Source organism: Aspergillus aculeatus (assembly GCF_001890905.1).
Source record: "Aspergillus aculeatus ATCC 16872 unplaced genomic scaffold ASPACscaffold_5, whole genome shotgun sequence".
Lineage (NCBI taxonomy): Eukaryota > Fungi > Ascomycota > Eurotiomycetes > Eurotiales > Aspergillaceae > Aspergillus > Aspergillus aculeatus.
Genome location: NW_017962980.1, coordinates 1,267,283 through 1,286,444, shown reverse-complemented (window position 1 = coordinate 1,286,444; position 19,162 = coordinate 1,267,283). Strand labels below are relative to the sequence as shown.

General features: G+C 51.1%; 7 protein-coding genes across 7 annotated transcripts; 4 read left to right on the top strand and 3 right to left on the bottom strand.

Annotated features, from left to right (window-relative positions):
- Nucleotides 1-125: 125 nt before the first annotated feature.
- Nucleotides 126-716, bottom strand: ASPACDRAFT_59250 (DASH complex subunit DAD1; the record flags this gene model as incomplete). The annotated part of the gene is made up of 3 exons (XM_020203430.1): nt 126-302; nt 414-476; nt 627-716. 3 exons carry the CDS (start codon nt 714-716, stop codon nt 126-128), a joined length of 330 nt encoding a protein of 109 aa, XP_020057906.1.
- Nucleotides 717-1,082: 366 nt separating this feature from the next.
- ASPACDRAFT_116415 (zinc-binding alcohol dehydrogenase family protein) lies at nt 1,083-2,823 on the top strand. Its single transcript, XM_020195982.1, has 5 exons — nt 1,083-1,315; nt 1,385-1,605; nt 1,658-1,725; nt 1,784-2,285; nt 2,335-2,823. The coding sequence occupies exons 2-5, from the start codon at nt 1,505-1,507 to the stop codon at nt 2,714-2,716; spliced, it is 1,053 nt and encodes a 350-aa protein (XP_020057905.1). The 5' UTR covers nt 1,083-1,315; nt 1,385-1,504; the 3' UTR covers nt 2,717-2,823.
- Nucleotides 2,824-3,351: 528 nt separating this feature from the next.
- Nucleotides 3,352-6,381, top strand: ASPACDRAFT_1076 (uncharacterized protein; the record flags this gene model as incomplete). The annotated part of the gene is made up of 4 exons (XM_020195306.1): nt 3,352-3,739; nt 3,895-4,272; nt 4,322-5,134; nt 5,186-6,381. Coding segments are annotated over 4 exons (2,775 nt in total), but the record flags the coding sequence as incomplete, so codon positions are not given.
- A 4,183-nt stretch (nt 6,382-10,564) lies between these two features.
- On the top strand, nt 10,565-11,429 carry ASPACDRAFT_59247 (uncharacterized protein; the record flags this gene model as incomplete). Its single annotated transcript, XM_020203429.1, has 2 exons — nt 10,565-11,059; nt 11,127-11,429. 2 exons carry the CDS (start codon nt 10,565-10,567, stop codon nt 11,427-11,429), a joined length of 798 nt encoding a protein of 265 aa, XP_020057903.1.
- Nucleotides 11,430-12,210: 781 nt separating this feature from the next.
- ASPACDRAFT_8536 (alpha-ketoglutarate-dependent dioxygenase AlkB family protein) lies at nt 12,211-13,254 on the top strand (the record flags this gene model as incomplete). The annotated part of the gene is made up of 2 exons (XM_020206116.1): nt 12,211-12,625; nt 12,713-13,254. Coding segments are annotated over 2 exons (957 nt in total), but the record flags the coding sequence as incomplete, so codon positions are not given.
- A 114-nt stretch (nt 13,255-13,368) lies between these two features.
- Nucleotides 13,369-14,622, bottom strand: ASPACDRAFT_25981 (uncharacterized protein; the record flags this gene model as incomplete). Its single annotated transcript, XM_020199377.1, has 3 exons — nt 13,369-13,536; nt 13,592-14,424; nt 14,490-14,622. 3 exons carry the CDS (start codon nt 14,620-14,622, stop codon nt 13,369-13,371), a joined length of 1,134 nt encoding a protein of 377 aa, XP_020057901.1.
- A 550-nt stretch (nt 14,623-15,172) lies between these two features.
- ASPACDRAFT_41824 (acyl--CoA ligase) lies at nt 15,173-17,057 on the bottom strand (the record flags this gene model as incomplete). The annotated part of the gene is made up of 5 exons (XM_020200992.1): nt 15,173-15,725; nt 15,791-16,215; nt 16,282-16,716; nt 16,776-16,913; nt 16,965-17,057. The coding sequence occupies 5 exons, from the start codon at nt 17,055-17,057 to the stop codon at nt 15,173-15,175; spliced, it is 1,644 nt and encodes a 547-aa protein (XP_020057900.1).
- Nucleotides 17,058-19,162: the final 2,105 nt, after the last annotated feature.

Sequence of the window (19,162 nt, the reverse complement as noted above, 5' to 3'; positions counted from 1 at the left end):
AAAAAAATAAGTAGACAAGCTCCCTCGACCAAGCCAAAACAGATTCACGCCATACTCAAAACGCCGGATTTTTAGCCAGATATCGTAGGCAACAAACCTTATACCTCCACCTCCCAAAACAGCAATCAAGCCTCAGCATCCTTCATCTCCTCATCGCGAAGCTCACTCTGCGCCTCCTTCTCCTCCTGCTGCTGCCCCCCCTCGTTCCGCCGATCCGGAGCCTCCGTCCCCTCAGCCGGCTGGCCCATGAAATTCTCAAACCGCGACCACAGGGCCTCGACGGAGCCAAACTCATTCCCCACCTACGCAAGGATAGATTAGCGATCCGTCTTTGATCCTTGCATGGAAGCCAATAGAACCACATCCTCCATGAAGTGAAGAAAGGGTGGGGTTGGGGGAGCGGTGAGACCTACAGAGATGATGCTCTCCAAGTTCCGATTGAGCCGATTCATATTCTGGAGAACTTGCTCCATGCCCTAGCCACCATCCCCATGTGAGTTTAGTTTCAGTGAGGTATTTTTTGGGGGGAGGGGTTTTCGCTTCGGCGAATGAGAAAGGGCCGACCAACGACGCAATGAGACGCTCATCGTACCGAGAAATTTTGGGATGAGAGGAGGAGGGCTTACCACGGCGATTTCTCTTACGAGTTCTGCCCGTTGCTGCTCGAAGACTGTCGGGGTTATGGAGCGGGACTTTGCGCCGGGCGTCGTTGACATCTTGTTGGTTGGAAGCAGTGCTCGGAGGATGAGATGGTCTCTTGCAAAGGGAAGGCTGTTCAATGGAGGACTTTGATCTCAAGTCTGTCGCTCAATGCCGAGTTACTCGGGGTGTACTGTACTTAAATAGTTGATCGTATCCCTGCCCTTATACTGAGGTCTGCTTGCGCGTTGATTGTTTTTGGATGCTTGTCTTGTGGCGGGGCGATCGGTACCTGGCTGTCCCGATTGGGAGTGGGTTTTGTTTATCATGCCGGGCAAAACTGTTCACCGCTTAGCTGTCCGCCTTGTCTTATCGATAAGGCTGCTGCAGGGATGCATTAGTTCTCGCGATAAGGAATCATGCTGATCTTGTTTGTGTATGCAGAGAACGGGAAGAGGGCGATCCTCAAGCATGCGAACGCTTATTTCTTCGACAGACGCTGACTGTTCGGAACTAAGCTTCTGTTTGATGTCTTGGGGATGTGAGATGACAGCTATCATTAAACTCCGCGATGTCTCTCTAGGGATATGACTGTAACTTCGAGAATTGGCTTCTTTTCGCACCAATGCATGACTCCAGGTCGTGTTATTACCGGATCGCTCAACGAGAGCTAATGGTACTTGTACAGGCTAGCATCAACATGTCTGAAGCACAAAGTCACTGATTATTTTGACGGCGCATATAGTCTTTTGACGTGCCGGTGACGTAACCTCACCAAAGAGGTTATAAATTCAATCCGCGATGACTGCTATGTCTTTTGGCAACAAACTCCTCGGACCAAGAAGGCTTGACAACTTCAGTCATAATGAAAGCGATCGGCATTGAAGATTATGGTCCTATCGATCATCTCCAGGCAAGGGAAATCCCGAAGCCTTCCGAGCTATGGCCTCGGGATTTGTTGGTTCGGTACGAGCAATTTGTCTGTTGATGCACACAAGGACTAAGAGCAATCGATCAGGGTCAAAGGAGTATCCGTAAATCCAGTGGATACGAAAGTGAGAAACGGAACTTACGATGATTACCCAGGCAAGCCCATACCCGTTTTGTGACCCAGGGTAGGTTTATTTCACTGACGAACCGCCAGACTACTATGATAATGTTCCCCGACCGTTTCAAATCACCGGATATGACGCTGCAGGTGTTGTGGAAGCAGTCGGCTCTGAGTGCTCCTACTTCAAGGTCGGAGATGAGGTCTTCTATTCTGGAAGTCCTATCAGGCAGGGTTCCAACGCAGAATATCAATTGGTGGATGAAAGGAGTGTGGGACACAAGCCGAAGCGTCTGGACTTCATCGAAGCCGCTGTCATGCCTCTGACATATATCACGGCTTATGAAGCGCTGGTGGAGAGGCTGGGAATCAAGAAAGGCGAGCGAACAGCAATCTTGATCATTAACGGCGCTGGTGGAGTCGGTGCTGTGGCAATTCAAATTGCACGCGTGCTGCTTGAAGTACCGGTGGTCATCACGACAGCCTCGCGACCGGAGACGATCAGTTTCGCCAAAGAGATAGGTGCTACGCACGTTGTCAACCACCGGGAGGACGTTTCAAAACAGGTAGCAGATCTGAACCTTGACCTCCCTCTGAAGTATGGCATGCCTCAACTTGAATGCGACATAAGCTGACCATTCATCCAGGTACATTTTCATCACACATTCCACCGACCAGTACATGGATACATGTGCCAAGGTTTGTGCTCCATTCGGTAAGGTTTGTTCGATTGTGCAAGGTCAAGCGAAGATGTATGGAACCGAGTTCATGTCCAAATCTCTCACATTCGTCTGGTGTCTCCTTGGCACGAAGCCGTATCACAAGGTGGATGTTGATTCGCATCATCGCATCTTGGAGGAACTCTCCGAGTTGATAGATTCTGGCAAGATCAAATGTCATTTGACCAAGCGACTAAAGCTCAATCTCGAAGGTGTTAGGAAAGGGCATGAGCTTCTTGAATCCGGTGGAAGCATAGGGAAAGTGGGCTTGGGGCCGGACGAAGCAGGGTCCGGAGAGCCATTCGCTTAGTATTGATTGTCATAGAGACATTGCCACCGCATGTTGCAGCAGCATTTTGGTAGGATAATAATCACACACTGGTATAATATAGACAGGGTCCTGAGAATAGATTACTCCCCGCAAGTTCCCCGCCCCAGGCAGGGTCTTTAGCTGGGCGGCAATGCAGAGAAATCCAACACTAGTCCTATAACGAACTATTCAACATCGATGCTTGCCGTATTAGGCTCGACTCACCGGTTTAGTTGGGCCCGAATACGACTACTCTCGTATTTCTTTCCCAAAATGTAATCGCGTCAGCACTATCGTTCATGCAGACTTCCTACAGCGCCAATGGTTTCTTGCCTTTCTGACTTGATGCTTTGCTGAGCCTGCGTTCACTAATCCTGAGCCTGTCTATCTCTTTCCTTTCCAAGTATTCGTCCATGACATGGGCCTGTCCGAATATACAGGGTCACAACGAGCATCTCGGGGTAGGGCCAACCGAGCCTCGAACCTGTGTGAGAGCTGTGATGGAACTGAGGTATAAAGCAGAGAAACATTCATCATGAGAACCCATAAGCACCAGCACAGTGTGCAATCGCAGCTTTCCATTGATAAAAATGCGCTTGGCCTCGCTTCTGATTACCGCGTTGCTCTCACGACCGAGCATTGCACTCGCTCACAAGACGACTGGACCTTATGACGACCTCGGTTCGTTTCAGAATCCAGCGCCTCGCGCACGTCCTCGTTTCCGCTACTGGCTGCCGGATGCCAGTGTGGACCCCGGACTCGTCCAACAGAATATCAAAGATGCCGGGGCTCTGGGTGCTGGTGGTGTTGAGTTCCTCCCATTCTACGCTTATGGCTCCGAGGTACCAGGGGCGGACTGGGTGACCTACGGCTTCGGCACGCCGGCGTACCTCGAGATGTTCAAAGCTGCTCTCCAGGCTCACAAAGAGGCCGGCCTTGCCATGGACTTTCCCCTCGGCCCTAACCAGGGTCAGGGAGTGCCTGCACGGTATGATGATGAGGGGCTTCAGTGGGATTTGGTAAGTAAGAGAAAGGGCATTATGCGCTTTTGTGCATACTAACATGTTGAACTTGAATCATAAGGCTCCATACACAGTTGCTATACCTTCGAACGGAACCTATGACGGCAGGCTTCCAGGCTGGGATACAGGCGATTTGGTGGCACTTGTTTGCTCAAGCCCTTTCGGCTTGGAACATCACAGGCCAGACCGTTACGGCTTTATACACCGTGGCAGTAGAGGACCATATGCAATACGTGCTCAAGAATGCAACACTACAGGACTGGACAGACAATGTATCATCAGAAGGCACCGTTCATCTGGAGCTTCCTTCGTCTCACGGCGAAACCTATCTGCTTTTTGCATTTTACCAGTACCTGTCACACACGCAAAATCTCCCAGTCAACTCAAACATGACCGGGACAATCTTTGACAATGGTTCCTACATTGTCGATCACTTCAGCGCGCAGGGAGCACAGGTGGTTACCAGGTTCTGCGATGACTACTTGCTCGAGGACGCTGAGATCAAGAAGCTTCTGTCCGAGGTCGGTAACTATGGTAAGCATTCCTGCCACACCAAGGGACGAACATAGCTGATAGTCGACAGGCTGGGAGGACAGTATCGAGGCGATTTCGAACATGTCGTGGACGCCGTCGCTGCCGAAAGTCTTTTATGACAAATATGGCTATGACCTGAAGCGTTATCTACCACTCTTCATTTTCGGCAATAACAACATTGGCATTCAAAACGCTGCACCGGGTTCGATACAGTGCCTACTAGATACTCCAGACCAAGGAAAGGGATATGTGAATGATTTCCGTGGTGCTCTAATGGAGGGATACCGGGCCTACGTGGAGCACTACACGAACTGGACCAACGCGATGAACCTACAATACTCGTCTCAGGTTGGCTACAATCTACCTGTTGATGTCTTGGCTAATGTCCCGTATGTAAATGCACCGGAGTGCGAGAGCTTGCAGCACCAGAACAATGTTGACAGTTATCGGCAATTCTCTGGTCCTGCAATCTTAGCAGGAAAGAAAGTCATCTCGAACGAGCTTGGCGCTGTCATAACCGAAGCATATAGCCATACGATCACAGAGCTTCTGTGGCAGGTCAATCGAGCGGCTGCAGGGGGCGTTAATCAGGTCGTGTTGCATGGACAATCTTACTCTGGAGACTACTACAATACGACGTGGCCAGGCTATACAGCGTTCTACTATCTGTTTTCAGACTCATACTCTGAGAAGCAGCCATACTGGAACCACGGATTCTCAGAAGCCTTGAATCACATTGCGAGGTTACAATACTCACAGCGAAAGGGTATCCCGAAAGTTGACTTGGTCGTCTACAGCAAGGACTCCGCATCTGATCCGTATTTGGGCACACTCTATAACCAGAGTGACCTGATCGAGCATGGTATGTGTTTTCTCTTTCAAATTCGCGGACTTTGCGTTCTAACAGGAAAAGGTTACACCTATGTCTACTTGTCACCCGAGAACTTCGCCTTGCCTCAAGCTTATGTGAAGAATGGGTCATTGGCACCGGATGGCCCCGAGTTTCGCGCAATGATTATCCCTAGGTCGAGCAACCTCACTCTTGATGCCATCAGCCATATCAAAGATTATGCCCGTGCAGGTCTTCCTGTAATCTTATCAGATGGGCTGCCCAACATCTACTTCACAGAAGATGGGACTAAGACTGCCACTCGGGCAAAGCTGGCCTCTCTGCAGGCTACCCAGAATGTCTATACGGTCGCTGCTGGTCAAGCAGCTAGCAAGATTTCAGCTTTAGGCATCTCGCCCAGGGTCAAAGTGCAGGCCGATGGGACCTGGTATTCTACCTGGAGAACTGACAGCGACGGCACAGAGTATCTTTTCATCCTGTCGGACCTGGTCAAGTCTGCTGGCAGAATAAGTGTCGCAACCACCAAACAGCCTTACTCACTAGATCCGTGGACTGGCAAAGAGAGCCCACTTTTGGCATATCAACAAGAATTCGGACGCACGATAGTTTCCTTCTCCTTTGCTGCAAACCAGACCGCCATACTGGTCTTCAGGGATACCACGACGTCTGCGACATCACTCTGTACCACCGACATTCCCCCTTCAATCATTGGGCATGAGTATATTCAAGCAGGGAGCCTTCATCTGCACGTTTCGTCCAGTAGCCTTGCAAAGATATCACTGCCACTCTCCAACGGTAAAACCATCACTCAACTCACTAACCGCACCGTCGCCCCAAGGATCGCTCTTTCTAACTGGACTCTCACCGTCGAGCATTGGAACCACCCTCTTAATATCAGCGATGCCTCCACGATCGCGCTCAAACACAACACCACTCACAGGCTCACTTCCCTCGTCTCCTGGCGCGACATTCCCGCCATCGCCAACGCCTCCGGAATAGGCTACTACACCCACAGCCTGGCATGGTCGCCTTCAGCATCCGCCTCAGGCGCATACCTCCTTCTACCCAAAGCCACCAACGGGGCGCGAGTCTACGTGAACGGTCACCGCGTCCCGCCCTTCGACTACCAGGCCCCGAAGATCAACATCAGTCCGTACCTTCACGCCGGCGCCAACGAGATTACTGTAGAGGTTCCGTCCGTGATGTGGAACTACCTCCGCTCGATCTTCGATGAGCTCTGGACAGGCGGCATGTACCCGGCAAATGTCTTCAGAGCCTACGGTGGCTTGCCCGGAACAGTGGATAATGGGCTTATCGGAGAGGCAACGGTTGTGCCATATGTAGATGTGCATGTAGGATGAAGATCATCCAACTAAACTTGAGAATCCCCAGGCAGAACATAGCAGACCAATCCAAGCAGTCCTAAAACCGATGAGATCGCCGGTCGGGAATCGGAGAAGATACAGCCGAAGACAACAATTCTCCACGTGTTGTCAACCTAAACTCTCACCCTGGCTACCTTCTAAGGAGAGCAACCAATACAGACGAAAGCAAACCAACCCTCCTTCTATTTTTCTTCCATCCTCCCGACCATCCGATCCTCCGATCGCCAGATTTTCTTCCCCGAACAAGCAAAACCACGAACCACTGTGAGGTGAGGACTGAGGATAAGCGACGTTCCAAAAAAGCAGGCGCCGATCCGCGACCCGTAGCGAGTGTGCAAATCCACGGTAGTGTTAGCTTAGCGCCCTCGGGCCCCGGGCCTTCCAGACACCCAAGCAATTGAGTTCAACGCCCTTGTTCAGCCTTTGAACTAACTACCGTACTCCCGCTGGCTTACTATTGACTTCTACTGAGTAGCTGGCTAGTGGTAGGTCTAGAACCCAACCCCCTCCCCCCCGCCCCCGAAACCCCCGAAAACAAAGCCATTGTTCCGACCTGCCTAGCATAGATCTGCAACCACATCAATTCAGATTGACTCTAGAATCGAAAGGCTCCGCGACGCGGTTAAAAAATTAGTCACACCTGCATAGTAGTAACTTCAACAGTATGTACTCTGCTGCCGTGCAACAACAACAACAACAACAACAATGCATTCCCAACCGACCACCTCACCAACCAACTAAACCCCATGAGCCATTACATATTACATACTATGTAGTCCGGCCCCAGCATTGCCCGAACCACATTTCGGTAGCGAGCGAAGCTCAGCCCAGCCTAACTATGAGTAGCCGCCACTAACGAGCCCGGGGCAACACAACTCGGCAAAAGATGATGTCAATGTATCCACTTGCCGGGGGGTTCGCACACCCAGTAAGGCGGAGGTGGTACGGAGTCTACGTAGTTCTACGTAGTCTAGACTGTGACCACTGAATTCCATTGAACCCATAACTTCAACTATTCTGGATGTGGAATACGTAGTAACTTGGATCTGGTTCGGGGCATGTTGTTCACTCACTCACTCACTCACTCACTCACTCACTCACTCACTCACTAGTCTATGGACTTACTCAATACTTAACTCACCGCATGGGGGGGCTGGGTGGGGGCAAAGGATGGGTGGGCGGTGGGGGGAATTGGATTTTCGGGGTTGGGGTTGGGGCGAAGGAAGGGTTTCGGGCATCAGTCAATTCTTGCTGATGGGTATAATGATGAGTCGGGTCTTATAGATGAAGGCAAATGAAAAGGAGCCGAACCTAGTGGGGGTTGTCAGTCACATGGACAATCCAAACCACCGAACCAAGGAACCCAGAGGCAAGGAACAGGTCATGATTGTTCATGATCCGGGAGCTTCGCAAAAATAAATCCAAGTTTTGTAGATTGTTTGAAACCATGCTTCGATCCATCGTCTTGTAAGAATAGAAGATTTCACCCTAAAAAGAAACACCCTAATTGTGTTTGCCTGTGCCTACTCCTGCGCTAAAGTGAAACCCAAAACCAGAGTCCCATCCCGGAAATAAAGTAAATTGTAGTGACATCTACTCCATGTCTAGATTCCAAACTCCGAAACATGAATTCGAGAAAGTAGAATAAAAAAAAGGAGTTCGTTTCGTCTTGTCTCGTTTAGTGATTCGTCGCGTGGTTGTTTGTGTTGCCATGTACACCAGCATGTTGTTGTGTTGTAGCATAGTGGAGATCGTAAGGAGGGTAAAGTGGTAATGTTATGCGTGAGAGGGTCTCCGGGACCGCTCCTCGCGGACGTCATTGTCGCTAATGATTGAACGCCTGTAGCCGGAATTGTGGTGTGGATAGTGCATCCTTTCAAGTCGAGGCGCGTCGATTAGGGACAAGGATGTTGCTGAGGCGTTTCCACCGCTGTCCCGGCGAGGACAGATTGTCCCGCTCTATGCGATCCTTGTCTATGCTGGCTTTTGAGGAAGACTGTGTAGATGATCGCGGTCGGGTGACGAAGGCTTCGTGGTCGGCGAGAACATCTTCAAGTCGCACGTCGGAGTCGGAAATGCGAGGATGGCCATCGCTGGGGTCAAGGATCTCGATGAATCGGGACGGCATGTCGCGCATATTGTGTATGTGTTTAAATGTAGTGAATATGTGTAGAGAAGTGTGTTTGGGAGTTTTGTCCTTGAAGGATGATCCAAAGAAAAAAAAATTTGCCTCGGTCGTGTTTCGAGAACTGGGGAAGCTCGCTTTTTGACCTCTTTTACTTCGCTCTTAGTCGGCTGGGGGCGGAGGTCGTGTGCGTGGTCACGAGGGACGCGGAGAGAACTTTATTCAAATATGGGGAAAGCGGTCGATCATAGAGGTACGTGCATGCAGATATTGACCGAAAATCCAGATTCTCACGGTCGAGTAAGAAAATGAGTGTGAGAAGAAAAAATAGGAGGGCTGGAAAGAAGGTCTGAACGGATATGGTTTCCGTGTAGCCTCTCCAGGTGGAGAGGAGGGAGGACCCTTAAAAGGAATCGAGGGGCAAAGGATGTCTGAGGATAAAGAGAAACCCCTAAAGAAAAAGCAACGAGACGGGAGATGAGAAAGGCACGGATGTTGCAGTAGTCGAGAATGCGGATTCGTTGATTACAGTTTCAGTTATGCGCCAGACAGGGATGTCGAAGCAGTATGGTTTTTGCAACGGAGGGGGAAGGGGTTCGGTCAGAAAGATATCTATGTCCAGCGGATAAAGGGCGCGAGGCGCCGCTGACGTCCGGGGAAAAGAAAGAGCATATTTATGAGTATGAGTCCTCTACGGTAGGACCCATCAGCCCTTGAAATGGTATGTCGACTATTCCGCGCTTTTCCCGCCTCCTCAATAGGTCATTGTACCGGGACAAGCGGGGGTTGGTGATCATGGATGGGGATCAACTGTCGGGACTGGTATGGTGGCGCATCAGCCAGAGCAAGGGCAGCGACATCGACTTCCGCCGCGCAAGCAATATTCTGATGGATTGGCGGACCCTGTGATTGATGAGAATACATGAGGATAAGCGGGGAACGTTCTGTGAGAGGAAAAGCGGTTCGTCCGTCATCCTGAAAGGGAGGTGTGTAAGAGGGAGACATTGGTGCTGATTGAAGCCGATGATGCTGATGGATGCGTGGGATGGAAGGGGGTTGGTCCGTTGCCTTGGGCCACAGTGAGTGCCCCTCTTTCGGGATGTGCAAAAGGTTCAAGCACGGCGAAAAAAGAAGAAAGAGAGAAGGAAAAGAAGAAGAAAAATGATCGTCATCGGGTGACCGACTGTCAGGTGTAGAGAAAGAAGAGTGCAGGCAGGTTAATCATGGGATTGTGAGGACGACTCCACCCACCGGTTCTTCCCGCCCGTCCCGAATGGCCATCATCGCTACCTACAGTTCTCGAGGCAACAACTTATCCTCCTCCAGTCACTGACTCACTCGCATCAGAACAGGAGATGACGTTTGTCCATCCGTGGCTGCAACTTTCATTGATGAACTGTGGCTTGACTGGGGCTGGCGATCATAGATAATCCACGCACACCGCAGAGTGGTAGACGTGTCCCAACTCCATTATTCCCTTCACATTCAACCAATGTCCAACCAATGTCCAGCGCGGGGACGATTTTCAGATCAGCAGATTGCAGGTGTACTGCCTCGAAACGACTCATCGCGCAACGTAAGAGCTTAGCAAGCTCTTGGACAGATCACGGAGGCTATTCTTAGCAACGGATTGACGTCGAGTCATGAGTAGGTAGGTGGAATGTTTGTAAAAAGGAAGCTTGTTGCCATCGTGGGGGGAAAAAAGGTTAGTGGTACAAGAGGTAGATTGGGTTGAGGTCAACACAACCACCATTCAACCTGTGGAAGTTCTCCTCTCGCGGCATGTGCTACCTGTGACGTCATGGCTCCTACTTTCGCTCTTCGCCATTTCCTCCTTCACGACCACTTCGACTTCGAACTAGCCACTATTAGGTATCCAGCCTAGCTATCGAATATCCGTCCTTCTTTTATGATATTCCACCAGTAAGCGACATGCCGAATAAGCGCGTCAAAAGAAATACCCGGTCATCACAGAAGCTACCTTCTCCGCCTCGATCCGAGCAGGATGCTGCAGTCGCAGATGACGCTCATTGCGTGGAAGACCCTGCGTCAGGCGGCGGGGGAGTCACAGAACGTCAGCCTGAAGACCATGACTCAGTGGCGCCGGACCTTGCGGACGAAGACGAGATGCCCGAGGAGACAGGGAGCACTGGCGAACAGCTGGCTATGCATGCGGCGGGATACGCAGGCGGAAGCGGAACAGCCTACAACGCGCTCAAGTCGTTCAACGGTCAAGTGTATTCCGGGATGGCCGTCGGGGGCTCGCATACCTGGAAGTATGATGAGGGAACGTGGAAGGAGACGAAGGAGGAGCCGGACCTCTGGCGTATCGATTACCAGACGAACAAGCGACGGGCAAAAAGAGCGCCGGAGGGAAGCGGTGCACCGGTGGGAACGGAGTATCACTGGCTAATTGTGGGACATCAGGTATGTGCGTGTTTCTTTTTCTTCCAGGTGTGTAGAGATCAGCATTGGCATTGCTTACCCTGGGCAGCACGTCAAGAAAGTCGATGCGAATACCTACGAGACCCATCTGACCGGCTCGAAGTATAAGCTCGCGTATAAGTCGGCCTCATCGAACTCGTGGTCGGTTCCGACCGTCAAGAAACAGCGGGAGAGAGAGATCGAGCTGCTGGAGGATGCAAAGCATCGCGTCCAGGGACTGCCTCCGGTGCTGGCATTGGAGAAAGTCAAGGTTGAGAAGCACGAAAAGGGGCAAACGAAGCTTGACGCTATGTTCGGCAAAGCGGGGACCAAGCGGAAGGCATCCCAGGATGCTCACAACAGAGATGAATAGGGAAATATGTGATTTGTTGACTGTGGTTGGCCATAATAGAGGAAATGCGCATGGACTGAAAATCACTTCTTACGCCCCGTGCATGATGAATGGGGGCAATAAAACTGCTCCCTACATGTAGGCTGGTGGAGTAACCAGCTCAGAAATCACTCGAGTTTCAATGTTTGAGCTCATACATGATATATAATATTGTACCACGGTGCCGGGTATGATATCCAGCAATCTTAGTGCTATCTCAGGCGCAATCCTGCGCATACACCTCTAGCGGGCAACTGTCTCCACGAGTATAAATCAAGAGAAACTACGGTCTTACTACAAAGTAGTATCATTATAGACGAAATGCGATCTCCCTGCCACTTGACCACCTCAAGCTGCAAGGGTGAACTGTTCGCAGATCCTCCCCGGCATCACGCAGGATCGTCAAATCAATTTGCGACGTAGTACTCCGTAGTATCAACAGCTTGAACATGCAATGAAAATGAAACGTGATGTTGAGGGAGAACGAGACATAGGAGAACACAGCCAGAAAAGAAAGTTACGCCATAACTTCACGCCAGAAAAAAGTGTAGAGTCTAGACCCGCGCAGTTCCTTACTAGAGACGATTCGGATCGATCCGATCCACAATAGCTGGGAACTATGACATCACCCACTGACGCGATCTTACCTTCGCGCGTTCACGCCTCGAGCTTAATTTTCTAGGTCTTCACCTGACTGCGAAAGCTCAGCTATAGCCCAAAGCGACTCAATTGACGAGACTAAGCTTCAACTCCGAGTTATATCATGTCCAAAAGAATCAATTCCTTCTTCCAACCCATCCCGGTGAAGAAGCCCAAGCCCGATCCGGAAGCTACACCACCATCCGACTCGCCATCTCCCACCCCCGTCTCGAGCACGCACCACCCCAACTACCCCATGCCTATTCGTGACCTCCCCTCGCATATCTTCAAGCCGATCGCAAATCTCGAGCGTGTTCGGCCCCCGCAAGTCATCAACAACCAGCCACACCTCGACCTGCTGTATTTCCAGCCGTTCATCCCGTCGCCGATCGCCCGCAATTTGTTCAACTTCCTCCGGAATGAGCTCCCCTTCTATCGCGTGCAGTACACCATCCGCCGCGGCCCAACGGAGACACTGATCAACACGCCACGTTACACGACCGTCTTCGGCGTGGACGAGACAAGCATTTTCATACCGGGTTCACAGGATACGAAACCTATCGGCAACGACAACTCCTGGTCCGAGTTGACTCAAACCCAGAATCCCACACTCTCTCTCGTAGAAGCCCGCACCTGCGCCCCACCAACCACGCTTAAAGACAAGACCAAGTACAACCATCCCCCGCGCCCCATCCCGCCGTGTCTCGATGTCCTCCGCCAGGCTGTCGAGGCCGCCACCGCCGACGGAACCCACTACAACTTCTGCCTGGTGAATTACTACGCCACGGGCGATGACAGCATCTCATATCACTCGGACGATGAGCGGTTCTTGGGGCCGAACCCCACGATCGCGTCCATCTCGCTTGGCGGGCAGCGGGACTTCATGCTCAAGCATAAACCTGTGGCCGGGAGTGATGTCGACGCAGGGAAGCCGCTCAAGTTCCCGCTCAACTCCGGGGATATGATCGTCATGAGGGGCGAGACACAGGCTAATTGGTTGCATAGTATTCCAAAGCGAAAGGGGGCGCAGGGGAGCCAGGGGAGAATTAATATCACATTCCGGAAGGCGGTAGTACCGGGTGGGACAAATAATTATTATAGGTATAATGTGGGCGACGGCGCGGTTTATCGATGGGATGAGTTGGCAAAACAGATGGTTGCTGTCAAGAAAGAGAAAGAAACCGAAGGAGAGAAAGAGTCCCAAAAGGTAGACGAAGCGAAGGTAGAAGAATAAGGCGAGGCGAAGGAGGCTTCGTGCCTGGCTGGCAACAATTGCATGATATTAAGACCGCGAGAATGGGTTCTTGTAGTTCCGAAACTGGTCCAGTGATACTGCGCCTTCGAGAATATGCTGCAGGAGGGTTCCGTAATCCCATCCGATAGCAGCGGCAGCGAGGGCACAGAGACTGGCCTGATCCTCACGGCCAGGACGGCCAGGGCCAGTCATGTTCTAGACCACATAGATTAGCCTTTCAATTGTTGGAAAGTAGACAAGAGAGACATACAGGCTTCATGTTAATGTCGAAAATCGCGAATTCAGATCCCTCGCGGAACCTTCTGATATCGATACGTAGGGGTGCGGTAGCCCCGATTAACTTCCCAATCTGCTCGCATTGCCGCATCACGGAACCATACGATGCGTCCTTCATCTCGTCCGCAGTCACCGTGCGCGAATTGACAGTAATAGCCACCGCGCCACTGTAAGGCGCCACTCCGTCGACATGATTGAATCGCGTGACCGGGGGGAGACTCCAGTGCGAATCATGATCCGCGGACGGCGGCATGACCGTAATAGTCGCCTCCTCGCCGGTGAGAAATTCCTCGATCAGAACCACAGGGGATTCCTGCACCAATGTGTTGACATGCGCCTCAAGCTCTGCACGATCGCGACAAAGCTTCACGCCGTGGCTACCACGGCCACGAACGGGTTTGCCAATGAGGGGATAATGGGGGATAGAGTCCAGAATGGTGGCAATGTTGTCCGTGGCGCGGAGAAGCCAGGACTGCGGGAGAGTGAAGGAGCCGTGTTTGCGGAGCTGCTCGTTCAGATAGGCTTTGTCGTCAAAGTCCTCCACCAGCGTTGGGGGTTGTCCGACGACATAAAGAGGGTCGTTGGAAACCAGTGATTTCGACACCTGCAGTGGATGCGAGGAGAACAAGACCGTATTGGCCCAGAGGTGTGTAGCACCTTGCTGTACGGCGGAGAGAATACCTTCTTCGGTGTCGGGGAAGCACCAGCCTTCCTGTATTGAAGGATTTGGAGATGCTGTGGGAGTGAGGACGCAGACTCCATGCTTACGAAGCGTGTAAGCAATGTCTGCGCCTGAGTCTTGGTAGCCTGCAACAAGGTGTCAGTTTCAGTTTCACAATGGAAGTGAACAGTGAGTGGAAAGGTTACTCTACCACCAGGCTTGCGAGGCTTGCGGGCACCGTTAATAACAGGTGGCTCGAGGGCTTGATAAAGTACTGCGACCGTGGGATGACCACGAGCTAGACTGTGACTCAGTCGCGCGGACTGCTGTTTGTATATATTCATCATAGCGACGGTGTATAGTTTTTGTTGATCAGTGCTGAGGCAGATGAGGTTATGATATAGCATCTGGAACTATCCGAAAGTGCCGATTTCGGCACTTTCGGACTGACCCGATATAGATTGATGATATCATTTGGTGAGATTTGCAACCATGTCGTGCTGACAATGATTGCGCCTTAAGAGTATCATCTGAAAGGGGTTATACGAGAAGCGTGAAGAAGACATTGAAGAGGTATATTCGAGTTCCACAGTCGAGGTGACTGCAAAGACTGGCACATAACAGCGGAGAACACGGCAGAAAGTGCGGGTTGCTCCGGGATGCTATGGGCATTGGGCGGCAAGTAAAATGGTGGCAGAAAACCACACCGCCTGGTGCTGTACTTGTTCCACTTGCGAGTTTCGGAGTGAACGCCTGGAATGCGAATTGTACAAGACCGGACAGAGATTACAGGGTGGTCTGGTTATTCCTTTGACCTTTATGATTAAAATGAGCTCTAAATGAGCTTCGTGACTGAAGTGCTTCCTGCGACACAAGTACCAGTAGCACACACCCTCACAACCTCGGTCTCCAGCCGGCCTCGACCTCCTTTTGGCTCTGTTCCCTCAACAGCCTCTTTAGAATCTTTCCACTCGCATTCTTGGGTATTGCATCCACGAATCTGACTCCTCCGGTCAAAGCCTTGTAGCTCGCTAGTCTCTGCAAGAGATAGCTCTTCACATTCTCTTCTGTGAGCCGATCTCCATCTCTTGGTCGTCGCACCACATACGCCTGGGGCAACTCCGTCCCTGGGACCAGATGCTTGATACCAATGACAGCCGCATCAACAATGAGCGGATGTGATATCAGCACAGCTTCTAGCTCCAGTGGAGCGACCTGGAACCCACGGACCTTGATCAAATCTTTCTCTCGATCCACGATGTACCATTTCTCTGTTTCCGCTTCACAGTATCCGATGTCACCAGTGTGAAACCATCCGTCTTCATCGAACGATTCTTTGTTCGCGGCGGAGTTGTTGAAGTATCCCGGTGTTACAGTTGGACCTCGGACACATATCTCGCCGCGAACGTTGTATGCGGAGATGTTGTTTCCCGCGTGGTCTATCAACCTGTTTAACGCACGAGTGAGCCATGGCGTTTCATAGACGAAGGAGAGAAGGTTAGAAATGCCTACTTAGCTTCCAGGTTCGGAATCAGGCGACCCACAGATCCCGTGTAATCCTGCTCTGGATACGGAAGCGTAGTTGCGATGCAACTTGTCTCCGTCATTCCCCAGACTTGCGTGCAAGGTGCCCCGTCACCTAGCAACGGTTGGAGCCGCCTCTGTGTTCCTTGGTCAATGGGCGCAGCGCCGATCGAGCTTGTTCGGATAGACCTCAAGTACCTCCGCTTGTAGGACAGAGGGCTCATGATGATGGCGATGACAACGGGCGGAACAACCGCCAAGTCGGTCACATGGTACTTCTCCACAGTTTCCAGGAAGAGTAAGAGATCGAAACGCCTCATGATGTAGTTGGTGTGGCCGGCTTTGAGGCTGCCAAAATGGGTGGAAGGCACGGCGGCAGCGTGGAAGAGAGGGGTAGGCACAACGCGGGAAACCTATTTCAAATATGCTTATGTTACTTTGGAATCGAGTTTGGTGTAGTACAATACAAGGCCAATTACCCAATATGGTCGATGATGCAACTCGAACACGAGCTCATGTTGCGCAATCAGATTTGTGTGAGTGATTTCAGTGGCTTTGGGCAGGCCTGTTGTTCCGCTGCTAAATAGCCGAACAGCTGTAGTCTGAGCCGCTATGGACCCATCGTGGATACGCTCCCAGTCCTTTTTGCCATGCTCAAACAGATCGGTCCAGGACACGGTCCCTTCGGGAATTGTTTCTCCCCTGGTGTTGAAGATGCGCACATGTGATAAGAAGATATTCAGATCATGCGCAGCTGTTCGGATAGGACTGTAGAGCTCAGGCTCGGTGATAATAAAGCGAACCTGCGCGGTCTGCAGGTGGTGCCTGAGCTCCAAAGGTGTATAAGCCGGGTTAGAGCCTGTGAAAATGCCTCCTATACCGACAATGGCGAGCACGAGCATAGGGTAGTAAATCTAGTGGAGTCTCAGCCATGCTCAAGTGGTGTGCAGTGCGCAATCAATGGTTTCAGTACATCATTGAATGAATGAATATTGACGCAGTCTCCCTTCCGCACGCCCCAGGCATGAAGACCAGCAATCAACTGGCGGACGATGCGACGGGCTTGGTCGTAGCAAATGGATCGAGAGGGCTCATGGACATCCACATAAATCTGCCAAGGTTAGAGCCGGACGAAAAGAAGAATAATAGGTGGTGTCCTTACAGGGGCAGTCCTGTCATAGATCGGGTCTGAGAAACTGTAAGAAAGGACATCAGTAGGGGGCACAGGGGCCCTAGATGGCGGTTCGAAGATCATGGCCGATGGCAAGGCCGAAAAAGCATCAAGAGCAGAAGGAGCTTATAAGAATGAAGTCTTGTATGGACTATCCGAGGTCGCATACACAGAGCTGTGAAATGTGAAGACAATAGACTCTTTCCCAGCTCCCTCGCCGAATGACAATGTTTGAACAGACCGGATACATTCACTGTTCAAGAGATGTCATCTATAGACAGAAGCAGGGCCCATTGCAACTCTTTGGAAAGAACCCAATCGCACCGGGTGATGCCAAATAAGATTACTCTTTGACCCGCTCTCCTGCATTAAGCCAGACGAATGACTTGTTCCATACTACCAGCCATGCCACTGGATTAGTGACATATGCGGTCAGCGCCCATCACCGATCAAAGCCGGACCTTGAACCGAGGATGCGTTCCGAGATCTCCGTACCGCCACAACATATAAATAGCACAGCAAAGGTTAATGAATAAGTGTCCTAGCTCAGTGCAAGCGCTGAGTATGCTACCGGTCTAACGAACATTCGTATGGTTTCGAATAGCGACCGCGGGATAAAGCTGGGTGATGTCTGCGTTGCAGCGTACATTAGACTTAGATCTATTTAGTATGTGCCACAAGACCCAAGAAGAACCATACCGAACAGTCTGTGCCTTTTATAAGAGTCTTTCAATGGGTTTGAGCTTGATAACCAGCGGTCCAAGGGCAGAGCGACAAAACACATCCAGGAGGTCAAAGTGTTGTCCGTATGCTCTTGTTGATTGAGGGGTCGGATCTTGCGCAAAAAGGTGACAGGTGCAATCACAAAAGCATAAAACTCAAAGTACAATTGATGTTCTTATGAAGAATTGCTGACTCGGTTGGATATAGTGTATAGTCATGAGATCAGATGCAGATAGCCGTTTGTGATCGGAGCGAGCTGCAACTTCATCGGACCCAAATGGACGTGAGGAAACATAGTGCACGTCCATTCTAGTCACGTTCGATGATGGGCACTTTGCCATTGAACCGTCCTCGAGCGAAGCTTCGTGCTGCATGTAGTCGAGCGCAGTGACTATTTTTGTTTTCGAGTAGGGTAGAAGGATGTGATATTCAACAACAAGGATGCCCAGTGAACGAACAGGCAGCATTTGCTTAAACTGTGGGAAATGGCGTGTAGAAGATTGAGGCAATCAAGTACAACAGTCCAGCGTGAGGCTGATGATATTGAGCTTGACATGGCTTGCAGTGCTCCAGGTGCGACTGTAGGTGAAAACCCACTGATTAGCTTACAGAGCGCTTCGAAATGACATACTCTTGCCAAGTGACTGCAGGATTGTTGGATGCTTCGCAAGGAGGACTAGTTTGCCGGTCGGGCCAAAGACACCTCTCGCCGCCCCCTTCGACAGCTTGACCTTACCCGGATCAGAACCACGTAAAGCTCCTCAACAGTCTGAATACAAGCGTCCAGTTCAGGAAACAGTTGGAAGGAGCCTTCAGATTTTGATGATAGAGTGAATGTCTGGCTGGTTGCAAGTGCCGACAATCATTCCGGAGTCGGAGGGGCCGGCTTACTGTTGCGGCGGGTAGGGTAAATCAGTCACTGAAGGCTCTCTCATTTCGGGAGGAGAAGCCCATCTCCAGCTGGGCTGCTCATCATTTCCTCTCCTCTCCTCTTCTCTCATCTCATCTCATCTCATTCACACGGAGCACAGTAACCCATCTTTTGCACGATCGGGGTCCGCGGAACAGAGTCACTATCTGTCATAATCAATGTCATTTCAATTGTTCACCAATTATTTGAACCTACCAGATAACGATCAACTCGCTACCAAGGTGGTGTGCTGTGACTTCTCCTCGACTTCTTGTCGCCAAGGTCGACAGATGTCACCCAAGGCTTTGGAAGAGCACCACTCTTTCCTCCACTGTATAATGAGAAGGCAGATGATTACGCCAGCTGAAGCCGAAATGTGGCCACCCAGACTTGGCAGGCTGGCTGGTAGGTGAGACAGACAAGGGTCTTCAAGGTGGCATAAGAACTCTATTGTACTTCTCATCTGACGGTCTGTGCCGCAGGGTCCGCCGGACTACTCATGCCCAGGCCCACGTTGTGCTTCGAACGGCAAATAAAACAGCAGCAGCCTGTTTCC